General features: G+C 39.9%; 1 protein-coding gene across 4 annotated transcripts in view; it reads right to left on the reverse strand.

The window, feature by feature from the left end:
* Positions 1 to 742: 742 nt before the first annotated feature.
* LOC142342527 (uncharacterized) overlaps positions 743 to 16,674 on the reverse strand; it is a 68,137-nt gene continuing 52,205 nt past the window's right edge. For all 4 annotated transcript variants that reach the window (XM_075393878.1, XM_075393879.1, XM_075393877.1 and 1 more), the window contains one exon: positions 743 to 1,238. In XM_075393878.1, coding sequence (XP_075249993.1) covers positions 888 to 1,238 — 351 coding nt within the window. In that variant the 3' untranslated portion in view covers positions 743 to 887. The remainder of the gene's footprint in view (positions 1,239 to 16,674) is intronic.

Below are 16,674 nucleotides of genomic sequence, written 5' to 3' on the forward strand. Positions count from 1 at the left end.
GGTTTGATACTAGTACGATTTTTTATTGTATTTGATCTCGTTCGTTTTTCAACAAGTATTCAGATTATGGGCCCACTATAGTCTTAGAATGAAAAATACATAATTAACAAAAATTACGTAAGACTGAAAAATACGAAAAATGAAAAATATGTAATAATGAAATGAAAATTACGTGATAATGAAAATTACGTAATAATGAAAATTACGTAATAATGAAAATTACGTAATAATGAAAATTACGTAATAATGAAAATTACGTAATAATGAAAATTACGTAATAATGAAAATTACGTAATAATGAAAATTACGTAATAATGAAAATTACGTAATAATGAAAATTACGTAATAATGAAAATTACGTAATAATGAAAATTACGTAATAATGAAAATTACGTAATAATGAAAATTACGTAATAATGAAAATTACATAATAATGAAAATTACGTAATAATGAAAATTACATAATAATGAAAATTACGTAATAATTGAAACAACGTAAAAATGAACACTAGGTAATAATGAAGCTTACGTTATAATGCAAATTACGTTATAATGAAAATTACGTAAAAATGAAAACGGCTACCTTTCCACAGAATCTGATAGCATGGTCTACGATCTGGACAGTCTTATCAGGACCCCATCCAGAGTCTGCATGGTCTTTAAATAAAGATTCGTTTCAAAATAACTTCAAAGAACGCTCGTATAGCTTAAGGTCAAGTTGCTTGTGTATGGTCAACTTGGACTATTTCTAAATTTCAAATTTCGATTTTATTAAATAATTCCATGAAATAAAACAAACAAAAGTTTCCCTGATGATCTGTTAAATGATAAAAAAATGTGCATTTGTCAGTTGCTGTCTATCCTGAGTAACGACTCAAACTGAAATCTCATTTCAATTCGTCCATTCTCTCCAAGTAAGTCTTGAGTTCAGCCATGAAGTCATCGAAGGAGGGAGATCTGTCCATCTCAATGTACCTCTTGCCAGAGATTAGCAGTTTCACCCACGGCTTCCAGTCCACCCCTGGCTCCAGTTTCAAAGGAATCATCGGCTTCCTCTCGTCAAATGTCATACTAGCCTCTCTCTGACAGTTGAACGAGTTCTGGTAGTTGTCGGTTAAGCAAATAAGAACAGCGTCGGAGTTGAAGACACCTTCTGCCATTGACAGCATGACATTGTCGCCCATTTGATTGTCATCGATCCAGGTGTCGTAGCCCCACGATTCCAAGGCGTCCTTGATCTAAAGCATAAACCAAGTTTACTCAAATCACTGAAACCTTCTTATAGAGCATTTAAAATCATTTGTTATGTCAGTGCAGTCACAGCTCGTCAATTATAGCATGACTCTTGTGAATTAACTGACAAAATCTGGCATTTGTGGCGAATCGCGTTGCAATTCAAGATGTACCTTTTTTCTCTTCAAAAATTCCACATTAGTTGTTGATAAGACTTTTATAAAAAAAACTCATGCTATCAATAGAGAAAACCGGTCCTTCCCTTTATGGCACCCCACGAATCTACAGCCCAAATTATGGTACTTTATCCATGATTGGGGGGAGGGGTGATGCCGGGGCTATACGTTATTGGTGTTGCGAAAATATAGAATCACTGAAAAAATATAAATCGCATTTTGGTCTCTTTGAAGGCGGCAAACGAAAGTAAAACAATTACCTTCCTCACTATATTGATATAAGCGCTGGTAATAATACATTATTGTGACACATAATTTTTCTGCACTTTCTCAAAAGTGACTAGGAAGCCCAAATGAAGCTCAGCGCACAGTCAAATTTTCTTTGCCGGTAAAGCGTGACTCCGATGAAGTAACTGAAAAAATCTTGCATTTTTGCGAACCGCGTACCAGCTTAGGATGCACGTCAGAATTTTGAAGTAACTATAGCAGTAGTAAGGTGTCTTACTGGGCACGCAACGGGGGGGGGGACATTTGGGTGTTACTGTGTTCGCAACGGGGGGGGGGGACATGAAAAATTTTTTCGAAAAGTTGATAGTTTTTGGCGTTTTGGCAAGAGCGGTGGAAAACGCCAAAAACTATCGCCTTTTCGAAAAATTTTTCGTGTCCCCCCCCCCCCGTTGCGAACACAGTACCACCCAAATGTCCCCCCCCCCCGTTGCGTGCCCAGTAAGACACATTTTTGGCAAATTTCTGATTTTTTTTGACGTTTTTTGGTTGGTTTGGTTTGTTTTATATGTTAGTCGGGAAAAAGCACTGCTGTTCCAGTGGTTGTCATTTTGTAATCAGCCCAGGTGAGCCTCATCAGTAAAAAAAAATTTTTTGAAAAAAAAATTGAAAAAAATGAAAAATTCAAAGTGTTAAAATTGCATGAATTGTATTTTGCGCTGGGTTTCAGGTCTCAAAGACGATTTTTTGTTGACCTCATCTCACCTGGTGGGCCTAATCATTGAAAAAAAACTTCGAAAAATTTTGGGAAAATTCAAAAATTTTGAAGTATTAAAATTGTGAGAAACACAATTGGCGCTGGGTTGCAGGTGTTAATGTTAATTTTTTGTGGACATCATTTTACCTGGTACTAAGATTATATCAAATGTTTTATAACCAAAAACTGTCATCAATAGGTTGTTGACTGTTTGTAGTATTCTTTATGTCTGTTACTATCAGTCAGTCTTCTCAAATACTCTTATAACCCTTTATTTGATGATGCATGAGAACAAAATATAGTAATAGGCAAGGAGGTGAGTGGTTGTTGCTATGCATGTGCTGTTGTTAGAACTCTCTGTGTCATGAATCTATTTTTAGAATATAATGTATACTATGACTAACTACTATAGTCACTGCCGAAGGTCATTATACACGAGTAGTTGTCGTATTCCATTGTGATTGGGAGACCGACCGACCGAGAGTGTCAATGATTTATTTTTGAATAAGTTTACATGTTCAACTGTCTGCATTGGGTGGTTTTGTTATTACAGTTTAACACAGTACTTGTATAGCAATAAGGCAAACTTATAAGAATTTGTTTGAGTTTCAGTTTGAGTTTGATTTGTAAACAAATTATGCCAGAGGTTGACGATTGTTCCTTCTTTGACTTTTCTCACGATATTACGTGTACAGAAAAACGTTATGTAGTTGCTTGTGTGAAAATTTATGACTCTGCTGGAACATATATAACGGTAAAACTTTAAAAAAAAAGATAACTTCCGTGATCAAACCCAAGACAACAGAAACAACTGTAACAGTGATGGTTTCAAGTTCAACCAGAGAATAACATTATCTTTAGCTGAGTTTGAACAATTATCTCAAAGCTACAATTCACTCTGTGAAAAACTAAGGACCGGACAATCAGAACAACCTATCAAAAAAGAACACAATAAGATAACGGGAAGGAAACGACGTTATCAGTTTGCGTTCTCACCGGAGACGAATAGCGTTAATTCAACTCAGGTTGCTGGTCGATCAAAGAAGAAAGCGAAGAGAAGTTCTGAGAGCGACACACAGTATTGAAAATGGTTGAGGCAATGTTTGAACGAACACCTGAATTCTTTTGACAGTTTCAAAAGAAATTTCACCATTTTATCTGCAGAAGTGAGCCAATATTTGATACTAAAGAAATCAACAACAGTTTTGCTTACAGTTTCCATGAGAACAACAGCTTTTGTAGAATAAAAGAACAACATTATCATGTTATTGCAGCTTTGGATCAAGTAACAGAGGCTTTAAAAAAAAATTCTTCAAAACCCTATTCTATACCTTGCCTATACACATGTTTCAGAATTCTACTCCACAAAACACAATCTGTCAACATCACTTTTCACGAAGAAACTTTTGAGAAGTTGCAGCAAGCAGTCATTTACAATCACCAACATCAGCTAGATTTATATAGCTCCAAAAGAAAGCTTCCAAATATCTTTGAACTGGAGACTGTCAAAGAGAATGTTAAAGTTCAAACTGATTTCATACCAACTTGTACTTTTAACTGATTTTTAAGTATTTATCAGAACAGTTCTTATGCAGAATTTTCAAAAATTATTGATATTATTATTAGTGGATATGGCTCCCTGAATGTTGATAATGAGAATGTAAAAATTAACTTTCGATTTGAATTAAAAAATTAAACTCACATGTTTCATTAAAAAATGAGCGATCTAGCCTCAATGGAAAAAAGTTAAGAATTTATGAAAACAGTTGATGCTAAAAAATTTAAATTGATTGATTTGTCCTACATCATATGCTTAGCAAATCGTAGTAAATCATCATCATTCATGTAGTGTACAAAGGGATAGCTATATGTGAAAATAATATGAGCAATATAAATACAAAAGAGTCCACACAGTTTGGAGTTTGGGCTCTGAATTGGCTGCAATCTGAGACACTGAACGACTTCTTCTTCGAAGTAGAACTGCAGCAGTCGAGTGTATACAAAATGGTAGCAATCCAGTGCTTGCCCAAGTGGATCAGCAAAGTACCTTGTTTTTTTATAATTACAAATCAGTAGCCAATGACTACCCGATGATGTTGATATTGAGGCATTGACCACATCAAAGCAATTATCTCGCAGTCTTGGAAAATTGTCAGCTGCAAAAACTCCACAAAATGTGTGCTTCAGATGAAAACATTTATTTACTAGATAAGTTATCTCAAAATTATCCAGCAACAGGATATGTAATAACCGAGTTTTTGGTAACTTTTCGTTCAGAGTTGACGTAAAAAGTTGAACTTCGTTCACCTAGGAATAAAATTTCAACGCTGTCACCAAAGGTGTTCCAAAAGTGAGCTCCACTGAAATTGAACAATTTGTTAATTCAGGATGAATAAAATCGTGTGAAGCCTCCTGTGTTGAAGTAAGGTCGAAGGCCAGAATAAAGTGATTTGGATAATCGGCTAGGGGAATGCCATGACCACCTTTATCAAGAAAATCTAAAGCTTCAAGCGTGTTGAAGTAGACTCGTTGATCTGAGGTTGTTGAAATTGGTGTTCCAACAACCGGTAGTGTTGCGGCTGCTCAAGAATCTCAGCGGAACCGATATATCACAGCCTGGTTCTCGAGTTTTACGCCGGCCTGGTTCTTCACTGGGTTCGATTGACTAACGATCTCGCAGAAATAATTAGTCGCTCGGACGTATTAAAAGGACTGTAACTTTAATTTTGTTGATTTAAGTTAAGAAAATCCGTAGTGATAGTCTATGTTCAATCTCGTGCTGAAGTTTGTAAGGCTTCAGCCAGTAGCTAGTATTGTTGCAAACTTCTCGTTAAGTAAGCTCAACTAACTTAGAACTCGCAAGATCTTAAGATCTAGCAAAACTTAGCAAAAAGACTATAGTTGTTAAAGAATCAAATTTTAGTCTCTCTGAGAGCCAACTGCTCTTGGTAACAGTTTCTAATGGTTCTAAATACAATACGGTTTCGCTAATCCAACAATTGGGTAAAAGTAAATAATCAAATATTTATCATTTATAACATCATTGGTACTTGTCTCTGATTGGTTAATCAAGAAAATGATTTAGGTCATTGTTTACATAGTAAATGTCAAATTACTGCAATATATACTTTTGTTGACATAAGCACGGATGGTTACTACGTGGCTGTGACTGCCTCGAATGTACGGTATTTCACCTTTAATGATCATCTAAAGTATCACAAAATAAACAATTTAAGAAGTTTACCAATAAATAACAAAATATCGAAAATTGCCAATTTTGCACCAAATAAGTGCTAATAGCCACACTTGTGGGTCTGATGCAATAACGTTCGTTGGGTCCATGAGTAGCTTGGAAGTAACCCTAACCGTCTGCCATAACCTCGGGTTGCTCGGGTTTTGCCTTCCCAAAATCGGAGGGGGTGGACAAATTTTCGGTCCCAACTTGTAAAATTTTTCAGTTTTGACCATTTTTGAGTTTTGACAAATTCTAAGTTTTTTCAGTTTCAAAAGTTATTTCTTGCTGTCTGATGGCTTTTCTAGCTGATCTGAAGTGGCGCCAACATCGCCGGCCCTGTTTTCGATCTCGGAAACACCATCGTAGAATATTGGCGCTAACTTCACGACTGGCCGGTTTAGCTCTCCATGTGCCATTTTGACTCTCGTCGTTGCCAGTGACGATCTCAATGATTCGTCCAAGCTTGTATTCACATCGTTTCACAGAGTCATCTACTAGCCACACTAACTCGCCTTCTTTCAGGTTTCGCACATGTTCTTTTGACCACTTTGATCTCTGGTTCCATTGTGGAAGATATTCGCGAGTCCATCTTTTCCAGATCATCTCGGCATATGCTTGAGCCGTTTTGAATGATTTTCTCAGGTCATGGTAGCGTTCACTGGATGGCGTGAATGGTGCACTCGCGTTCTCTCGTCCTAGCAAAAAATGATTAGGTGTGAGTGCTGTCAAATCTTCAGGGTCGTCACTTACTGCCGTCAGGGGTCTTGCGTTGGGAGTCTGCTCTACAAGACACATTGTTGTACTGAGTACCTCGTCGGTGAGGCTTCTGTTGTCCAAGATTGCAATCATGACCTTCTTGCAACTTTGAACCAGTCTTTCCCAGATTCCACCAAAGTGAGGAGCTCCGGGAGGGTTGAATTTCCAAACAATCTTTTTCTGTGCTAAGTCACTCTCAATCTTAGCTTTGTCCCACTCGTTCATGAATGCTTTCAGCTCATTGGCTGCACCAACAAAGTTTGTTCCGTTGTCACTAATGATGGTATTTGGGTAGCGACGTCTTGCAATGAATCTTGTCACTTCAGCTAGACATGACTCGGTGTCCAATGACTGAGCGACTTCAATGTGTACTGCTCTCGTTGTCAGGCAAGTGAAGAGGCAGCACCATCTCTTCAAGGTACGTCGTAGGAACTTGATTTCGAAGGGTCCGAAGTAGTCGACTCCGGTATGAGTGAATGGGAACACATGTTCATCAAGTCGTTCTCGGGGTAGATCTGCCATCGGTGGGTGAATTGGGTTGGCGTTCCTGTGTCTGCATCTGATGCATCTCGACTTGATTTTCCTTAATGCATTTCTCAGACCGATGATCCAGTATTCTTGTTGGAGCATGTTTCTCACATATTCTGTGCCCTCATGTAGGTTGTCTTGATGTGCTTTCTCCAACAAGTTGTACAACTGGATGTTTTGCTGTTAACAATATTGGGTGTTTTGCATTGTAGTCAAGGTTTGAATGCTTCAGTCGGCCTTTTACTCTAATTATTCCATCTTCCTCTATGAAGGGTGACAATTTGGAAATGTTTAAAGTTTTGGAGATTTCTTTGCTGTTTGCTATAGACTTCGAAACATTCGGGAAGCTTTCGTTTTGAACAAATCGAAACAGTATTTGCTCGGCTTGATGAATTTCGTCTGCTTTGAGGGGGCCCTTCCGCTTTGTCTTTAACCTCACGCAGTAGGCAATGAAGTTCCTATTTCGGTTGAAGGAACTGTATCGTCTCTAGTCAAATATTTGGTCTAGTTTTGTTTCTGTTGCTACAGTACTCATAACCTGCTCAGGTTCGAGTTCATTCACTTGGCACCACGGCTTTGGCCACTTTTCTTCATCTGCCTGGAGCCATGCCGGCCCGTTTAGCCATACAGACTCCTTGAGGCCTTCGATGGACATTCCTCAGGTTCCGATGTCGGCAGGGTTTTCGACACCTTTGAAGTGTCTCCATTGATCCATCGATGAGTTTTCCAATATTTCCGCTGCTCTGTTCGCAACGAATACTTGTTGTTTCTTGTGCGCTGCCTGTAGCCACTGTAGCACTGTTGATGAGTCGGTCCAATGATAGATTTTGTCAATTTTGACATCATGTTCATTGAGTATCTGCTTTCTGAGACGAACTCCGTAGAGTGCGGCTTGAAGTTCTAATTTCGGTATTGTCATATGTCTGATGGGTGCCACACGGCATTTCCCTATTACATCTGTCAGTTTTAGCGTTGCTCCATCTTGCAGATATGCCACAATGCAGATTGCTTCCTCTGATGCATCTGTAAAGATGTGTAGTCTCAAGTTTGTGCATCCGTTTTCAAAATAAAGTCGATTTATTGACATTGTCCTTATTTCTCTCAACTCATAGCACCAATCACTGAACAGTTTTGAGTGTTCTGCTGACAACTCTTTGTCCCATGCTTCTCCCATTGCTGCCCAGATGCTTTTGAGTAGAAACCGCATTCGCATGGTGAATGGTGAACATATCCCAAGTGGGTCGAACACTGCTGAGACAAAGGATAGGACAAATCTCTGAGTTATTTTTGCTGGAACTTCTTACTCAGTTCCACGACAGACTATGAGACTGTCTGTGTCCACATTCCAGTTGAGTCCTAGGATTGAGGATGATTGTGGTTCTGCTTCGAAAGTTTTCACAACTTTCTTTGATCTGTCTGTCTCTGGAATGTGTGACTTGACTTCATTGTCTTTCGCATTATCTTTCGCCACTTGGTGCAAGGCGTAATTTGCACAAGTCGGCGAGCTTTTCGCCCCAAAAACGTGTCGTGTTTACTCGTAGATTTCTATTCTCCGCTCTGGATCTTCTCTCCAGAGGAATTGTAAACATCGGCTGTCATCCTTTGGGACAGCTACTTGAAGAAACATTGCTTCTATATCGGCTGATAAGGCTATTTGGTGTTCTCGGAAGCGAAATATGATTCCGATTAAACTCTGCAGCAGGTCTGGCCCAGGTAGAAGTTTGTCGTTTAGGGCTACACCTTGATACTTTGCTGCTGCGTTGCACACTCTTCTGACTTTTTCGGGTTTGTTCGGGTTTATGACGGGATGATGTGGTAAATACCATTGCAGTTTATCTTTGGTTTCATTCAGTTCAGCTTGATCTACTTTCCGAACGTATCCAGCGTTGACATCTGTGTCGATTGTTTCTTGGTAGCGCTTCTTTAGCGCCCCGTCTTTCTGTAGGCGTCGTTCTAAGGACTTGAGTTGCCCCATTGCAGAGTAGAAGTTGTTTGGTAACTTCACTTCGTCCTCTCGCCACAGAAGTCCAACTTCGTATCTTTCACCATTGAATCGCGTTGTTTGCTCCAACGCCTTGATGGCTTTTTGTTCCTCTTTCGAATGACCGGTAACATCTCAGTTTGAAGCGTAGGACTCGATATCCCACCACTTACTCAACTGGTTTGCTAATTTGTCATCTGCAATTGATGTTGCTGTGGTCGCAAGAGTTGCTGCTTGCTTCGCTGGTAGGGGTCCACTTAAAGCCCAACCAATCTTTGATTTCACTGCCCATGGTGCAGCTTTGTCTTCTGACTTCTTGAATTCAAAAGGGTGATGAATGTCGTAGCAATCTTGTCCAAGAATCACTTGAACATCGTTTAGATAGTAGCTCTGATCTGGGAAATTCCTCAAATGTGGGTAACGGTCTTTCAACTCTTGCAGTTCCACAATCTGGTCCCCCAATTTCAGTTTCTCGTGCACATAGAATTGCACTGTTGTCAGTGGTCGAGACTTCTCATGCGCTGAAACAGCTATCGGCACTATTTCAGTCTTGACATCTTGTGAGCCATGGATCCCTGCTACTGATAGAGATGCTTTTCGGCCTTGGAGTTGGAGTTTTGACACCACTGATTTGTCCACAAATGAGATTGAGGATCCCGAATCACACATCGCCAGTACATTTAGACTTAAGTCTCTGTTTGTCAGCTTGATTCGTACCACTGGAAGTCCTCCTTGTGTGATGTTAGTTGCTACTGCCGTTGTAGCATCTGAGACATTCTTTGTAGTATCCTTCTTCGGTAGGTCGCTGTGCAAAAACCTGTTGTGTCGCCTTCCACAGCTGGGTACGCTACATGTCCTGCTTCTGCAGTCCTTCGACATGTGGCCTGGTTTCAAACAATTGAAACACAGTCGGAACCTCTGGACATGCTCTCGTCGTTCATTTACTTTCAGTGATTTAAACTTTTCACACGTCCATATAGGATGCTGTCCGTCTTTGAAGGGACATACGAAATTCTTGGGTTGGCTTGACTCTTCAGCGTTTGATGCAAAGGTACTCGTCTTCGGTTTATCACGGCTTTGAAATTTGTTTCTGTCAAACGACGAGTTCGTCTGTGCTAACAAGTTCTCATGAATTGCAGCTTTGGAGGCAAGCCACTCCTTCAGAATAATCAGGTTACCTCTCAGTAGTCGACGATCTTGCATATACTGCAACCACTGTTCTCTCAGTTGCGGAGAAAGTTTTCTCGTTGCTGAACTTAGTCCTGCTTCTGCTTCTAGATCTGATGTGTATCCAAGTTGAGTCAAGGTGTTCACCACATTTGTAACCACATTTGCGAATTTGACGATACTCGTAGAATCGTCATGCCGAACTGGAGGATGAATATGTATTTTCTTGAATTGCGCGTTGACTATGAAATCTGATCTGCCGTACTTCTCACAGAGTATATCCCAAGCGTGATAGTATGATTGCGAGCTGAATCCCATTCCCGATATTGCTGCCTTTGCTTGACCCGTGAGACTGGTCTTGAGGTATTGCATCTTTTCTGTATCGCTGATTGGCTTTTGATGAACAACAACATCAAAAAAACCTGACCACTCTGGCCACTCCAGTGGGTCTCCTGAAAACTCAGTCAGTTTTAGTTTCGGCAAGCCACTGGCAGCACTGCTTGGTACTGGTTGGTAGATTACTTGGGGAGTGGTGTGATTCATTGTGCTCCTGTTTCTGCTCTCGGCAGACCTGTTCCGAAAGTTGTTAACGGGACTCTGACTCCTGTTTCTGTCTTGAACTGCTGACGTTCGCTGCTGCTGAAACGTCGTCCTTGTCAACGGCGGTGCTGGTGGGTCCGTTACTCTAATTGGTTTACGGACTTCTGGTTTCTGAAGAATGCTCGGTTCAGCCAGTTGCGTTGAAAAAAGCCTTTCGCCTGGTTGGAACAGCGGGGTAGTTCGTTGGAGGGTCGATAACAACATTCGGAGATAGTGGTCGTTGAGGGACAGACTGTTGAGCCCCTGATTCTACCCACCCGGCTGTTCCTCCGTGGTTTCGTTTTGATCCGACACTTTCTATCTCATCTGCCACTGATCCAGATGCCCGTGAGCTTCCTTTGGTCAGCTCAAATTTCATACGTCTTTCTTCTTCGTCTTCTTCTGCTTTCCTTCTTTCGTTTTCAACGGCTCGTTCATGCTGTCGAAAACGCAGTTCGTCTTCTTGTTGCTGCATCTTTAGACGTAACTCTTGTTCTTGTTGTTGTTGTTGTAACTCTTGCTCTTGTTGTTGTTGTAACTCTTGCTCTTGTTGTTGTTGTAACTCTTGCTCTCGCCGCTGTTGTTGTTGTTGCTGTTGCAAACGTAACTCTTCTTGCTGGCGACGAAGTTCTATTTCTTCACGCTCTTGCTCTAACTCCAACTGGCGCTCTCGCAGTCGTTGCTCTGTTTCTTTCTTTGCTTTTAGGTGTTCGAGCTCCATTTCTTCGATCTGTCGCCTTTTTGATGATCGTCAGTTGGCGATACTGGGTTGTTTTCTGCTTCCGTGTGTAGCAGAAAGCTTGGAAGAGACCTCGGCGTTCTCCTCAGCGTTTTCTATGGCTCCATTACCTGTATCAATTACAGTTTCGTCGTTTGGGTCTTTGTCACCAGTCGATGTAGTTGACACTAACGATGTTTGGTTTCCACAATCCTTGCTGAGCCTGTACTGTTTGATCAGGTCTTGATAGTAACTCCTAGCATTACTGAAATTCGTAAACCCATGGTGACAAGCTTCTGTCTTCGCTATTCGAAAAGCTTCTGCACAGATTTCATCTAGCTTTTCTAATAACCGTTCCGCCTGATCACACAGTATCTGTTTTTCGGATTCGCTTAAATTTTCTGCTTTCAATTTCTCTTCGAGTTCTAACAATTCGTTCGCGATTGGAACATAATCTCCCAATAATTTGTACTCTCTCAGTGTATCTTTCCGGTAGTCGACGACTATTGCGCGACAATCTTCAATGCCTCGGAGATCTGGTACTTTGTCAACTACCCATCGCAAGACCTTCCTCTTTTCTTCTAACATACGCTTGGTGTCATTGTCGAAGCTTTCAAAATTCTTTGGTTTTAACAGTAACCTCTGCTGTTGTCGGTTGTCTTCCAAGTTGTCGTATATCTCGAAAAAACATCGATAAGCACCTTCGGCCGTCATTCTTTTGTTTTGTGTCAGGAAGCCTTCTAGCTCGTTGAGGTATCTGGAGAAGGACTTGAGTAGATCAACTTGCTCTTTCTCTAACGTCTTGAGTTGACCACTCGCCTTCCAATCAGCTGTCTTCCAGTGTCTGTTGGGACTTTTGCTGGCCATCGTTGCTGGTTGTGTTTTGGTCCACCAGGTAGAATCGAAGATTCGTTGCTGTTCGTGTTACTGCTGTTGTTGGTGTCCGGGTCGGCGGACCAAATGTTGCGGCTGCTCAAGAATCTCAGCGGAACCGATATATCACAGCCTGGTTCTCGAGTTTTACGCAGGCCCCGTTCTTCACTGGGTTTGATTGACTAACGATCTCGCAGAAATAATTAGTCGCTCGGACGTATTAAAAGGACTGTAACTTTAATTTTGGTTGATTGAAGTTAAGAAAATCCTTAGTGATAGTCTATGTTCAATCTCGTGCTGAAGTTTGTAAGGCTTCAGCCAGTAGCTACTATTGTTGCAAACTTCTCGTTAAGTAAGCTCAACTAACTTAGAACTCGCAAGATCTTAAGATCTAGCAAAACTTAGCAAAAAGACTATAGTTGTTAAAGAATCAAATTTTAGTCTATCTGAGAGCCAACTGCTCATGGTAACAGTTTCTAATGGTTCTAAATACAATACGGTTTCACTAATCAAACAATTGGATAAAATTAAATAATCAAATATTTATCATTTATAACATCATTGGTACTTGTCTCTTATTGGTTAATCAAGAAAATGATTTAGGTCATTGTTTACATAGTAAATGTCAAATTACTGCAATATTTACTTTTGTTGACATAAGCACGGGTGGTTATTACGTGGCTGTGAATGCCTCGAATGTACGGTATTTCACCTTTAATGATCATCTAAAGTATCACAAAATAAACAATTTAAGAAGTTTACCAATAAATAACAAAATATCGAAAATTGCCAATTTTGCACCAAATAAGTGCTAATAGCCACACTTGTGGCTCTGATGCAATAACGTTCGTTGGGTCCATGAGTAGCTTAGAAGTAACCCTAACCGTCTGCCATAACCTCGGGTTGCTCGGGTTTTGCCTTCCCAAAATCGGAAGGGGGTGGACAAATTTTCGGTCCCAATTTTTCAGTTTTGACCATTTTTGAGTTTTGACAAATTCTAAGTGTTTTCAGTTTCAAAAGTTATTTCTTGCTGTCTGATGGCTTTTCTAGCTGATCTGAAGTGGCGCCAACAGGTAGTCCATTTCGATAAATTACAATTTCATTCAAATTGAATTTCTGGTAATGGAAAGGATTCGTTCTGTTAGTTCCTAAATATGACTGATTGGTTGACATTGCTATAATCATTCTTCGAACTGGTTCTTTGGAGAAGATGTCTTCTTGACTCCAACTGCGGATGCCAGCAGTGGCAAGAAAAGTTCTGGGCAACACCTCCGTGTACCGATAGACAGCTGGTGTTTTAAGCAAAGTTTTTTCTATCGCAGACAACACATGATCAGCTACGGTCATTTTGCGCACGTACAGATTTGCTTCAACAATTTTTACTCTGTAATGTTTATTAGATTCGGATATGACACTAAAATTGTTTGGAGACCTTCTGAAGGAGATGCGTAGTGTAACACCACTGAGAAGATGTTTGTCACAGGTCAATATATCACAGGCCGGTTTTCCAAGTAGAGAACATTCCAGAGAGTCAGCAACTAAAGCTTTTCGCGCAGCAACATCAGTAGCTCTGTTGTCAGCTCCATCAATTTTAGCGGGTTCGTTTTCATAATAATAGCCTTGACAAACTAACCAAGTGCTCTTTGCTGTTGTTCCGGATGAGAATTCTGTTTCTATGAAAGCCTTGTGTGCGTAGTTGCCGTTTGTATTTGACAATTTAACGCCATTTGCCGAAACTGTACACTCTGAAAACAGAGAATGCAATGCGTTATTGCTAAAATACGGCGAATATGTGTTTGTGGCATCAGAACCAGTTCTAAAATCGGCGTCATTGGTTCTCGTGATTTTGCATTTTATTTCAAGTAGAAACTTCTGCAAATCAATTAAGTTGTTCCTGTCCTCAACAACTTCGAATTCCAGCAATGGACCATCCGGTGAGTATGATGGACCAACTTTTTGGGTAAAAGCATTGTCAAAGGTGATCAGGAGAGGCTGCTTTTCAAACAAGTCTAGAGTTGTTTGTGTTGCCTCTGCTGGCAATAAATTAGTATTCATTTTTCACTTTGGAAAAGAAATCTGACCGACTTCTCAGTAACGGTTGTTTTCTCTGAATGATTTTTCGGGATTTGACAGGACCGCTCTGTTTCTGTTTTTTATAAACATTTCCACCACGAACACTTCCAATTCGGGCTCTTGAGCCACCGACTTGTTTCTTTACCGTTTTCTGAACAGTTGATTTGAGTGCTTCTTTGGGACTCTTCTTTTTGGCTACAACGTCAACAATCTGTGGTGCCGCCTGTACAAACAGTTCTCTTCCAGTCTTTTTAGCAACGGGCCACAAAAACTTTTTAGCTATCGGTATGGGGTATGGCCGCCCTACCAATTCCAGCCGCTAAAGCCCCGAACCCACTGCCTCGTTGACGATAGTGTCCTGCAAAGTATGGTGAAACTGATTGTTGTTGATAGTAAGCTTCCATTTAATTAAATTTTTTTAAGTTTAAAGTCAGAATAACTTTTCCTGTTCCCGTAAATGGAACAAATTTGCCAGTTTCGGTTCTCAACTGAATCTCAATACACTGAAAATTGTTTGACAACAATTTCTTATATTCCAAATTGCTAAAAACTATTCTATGCGTAGGTTCAATTTCACAAAGGCTACCGTTTTTCAGACGTTGTTTTGAATCAATGATACGAATCAGCGGAGCTTTTGTGTCTCCAATGTGTTGATACTCAATTATGTTGCTGTATACAAATATCAATTGTTTTCCTGCAAGCAGATCAAAAGGGTAATCAGCAACAAAAGCTTTTGCTGCGCCGTCACCCAGTGCTAAATTGTCAAAGCAATCTATCATTTTATAACCAATATGAGTACCTGACCCATCTTTGATTCCTTCAAAGCCCAGAATGCTTGGTATTTCTGCGTCAGGAAATGTAATTCCTTCGTTTTTGCCAAAAAACAAAATCAAAACGCCTGTGATTTTATTGTACTGATGACTGAATTTAGTTAGACCAGTAGCTGTCTTGATGGCTTTTATCAGGTGTTCCAAGTTCTCATAGCTTCCAGTATTGATCAAGACTGTCTCCCCTTTGTATGGTTTTGAAACAGCACCAGATGGAATACTTCTCTGATGGTTTTTGTTACCTTCAGAGGAGTACTTTATGATTCGAGTGTTATTAACCTGGTTGATTCTGGATGGGAAGATAATTTCACTCAAAGCTACTCTCCAATCACCTTGCAGGCTGATTTCTTCATTGAAAAAGTTTTTGAAGTTATCCAAAGTGTTCTCTGGAAAAATGTCCATGGAAGCTGATGAAACTAAATGTATGGTAAACTCATTCATGCTTTGTGAACGCTTCGCTGTTGTCAGCAACTTTCACTAGTTCCAATTGATAGAACTTACCACTGATTGGATTCTGATTCGAATCAATAAAGCTGTATGTTGGAGGGTTTATCGTTGGAATATCGTAAACTTCAAACACTTCGTCGGTAAATGTCTGTTTATAACCTTTTCGGAAGGGTAAATCAATTTTTGATATTCTAACAAAATCACCAATTTGAAATTTGGGTCGACTAACTAATTTCTCGGATGCAATTGCATTTAATGATAACAGATAAGGAACGTCTTTTTTGGTTACTTTGTTCGGAGCTATTTTTGTTACACGGTTGATGCGTGAGTTTATTGTTTGCACAAAATTTTTCAACTGAGAGATGTATGAATATGTCCATTTTTCTTCCAGATACTTGTAGATAAAATTCTTTAAAGAGCGTATGTTCCTTTCTGCAAACGCAGACTTCTTTTCGCTGAAAGTTTGATAAATTTTAATGTTTCTCCTCTGGCAAAGTGTTTTGAAGTTTCCCTTAAACTCTGTTCCAGCATCCACCCAAACTTTTTTTGGCTGTTTATGCTTAATCATACGTTTGAAGGCTTCAGCTGTTGTTGTTGCATATTTTGATTTGAGTGGCTCGACACGTAGATAGCGTGAAAGACAGTCAACAGCAATCAATAAGTACTTAATACCTGCGTTTTGTTTTGACAGTTTGTCCACGTGTGCCAAGTCAAGAGACCAAATTTCATCAAGGTCATATGCAATAACTTTCAAACGTGTAAAACTTTTTCGAAAGCCCTTATATTTTGTGTGAGCATTCTTAGTATCTAGAAACTGTTTCATTTTGCGAGATTGTAATTTTGTGTTTTTTTGTAAATTTTCAACGCTTCCAAACGCAGCTGGCCCTTTTGTGTACATTGACTGCAGCAATTTCTCTTCACTCGTCGTAAGATTCCCATTGTTTTTCCTTCTGTACAATTGGTTCGTACGGAGTTTCGAAACCTTCCTCTTATTTTTCGTCACTACTGCTTTCGTCTTCGGTGAGTAGTGCTCTGCTGGTCTGTTGCTGCTTCTGGTTGTCTTTTTTTGGGGGCTTTTGAAACTTTGAACGTTTTTGTT

Source organism: Convolutriloba macropyga, chromosome 7 (assembly GCF_964194025.1).
Source record: "Convolutriloba macropyga chromosome 7, txConMacr16.3, whole genome shotgun sequence".
Taxonomy (NCBI): Eukaryota; Metazoa; Xenacoelomorpha; order Acoela; family Convolutidae; genus Convolutriloba; species Convolutriloba macropyga.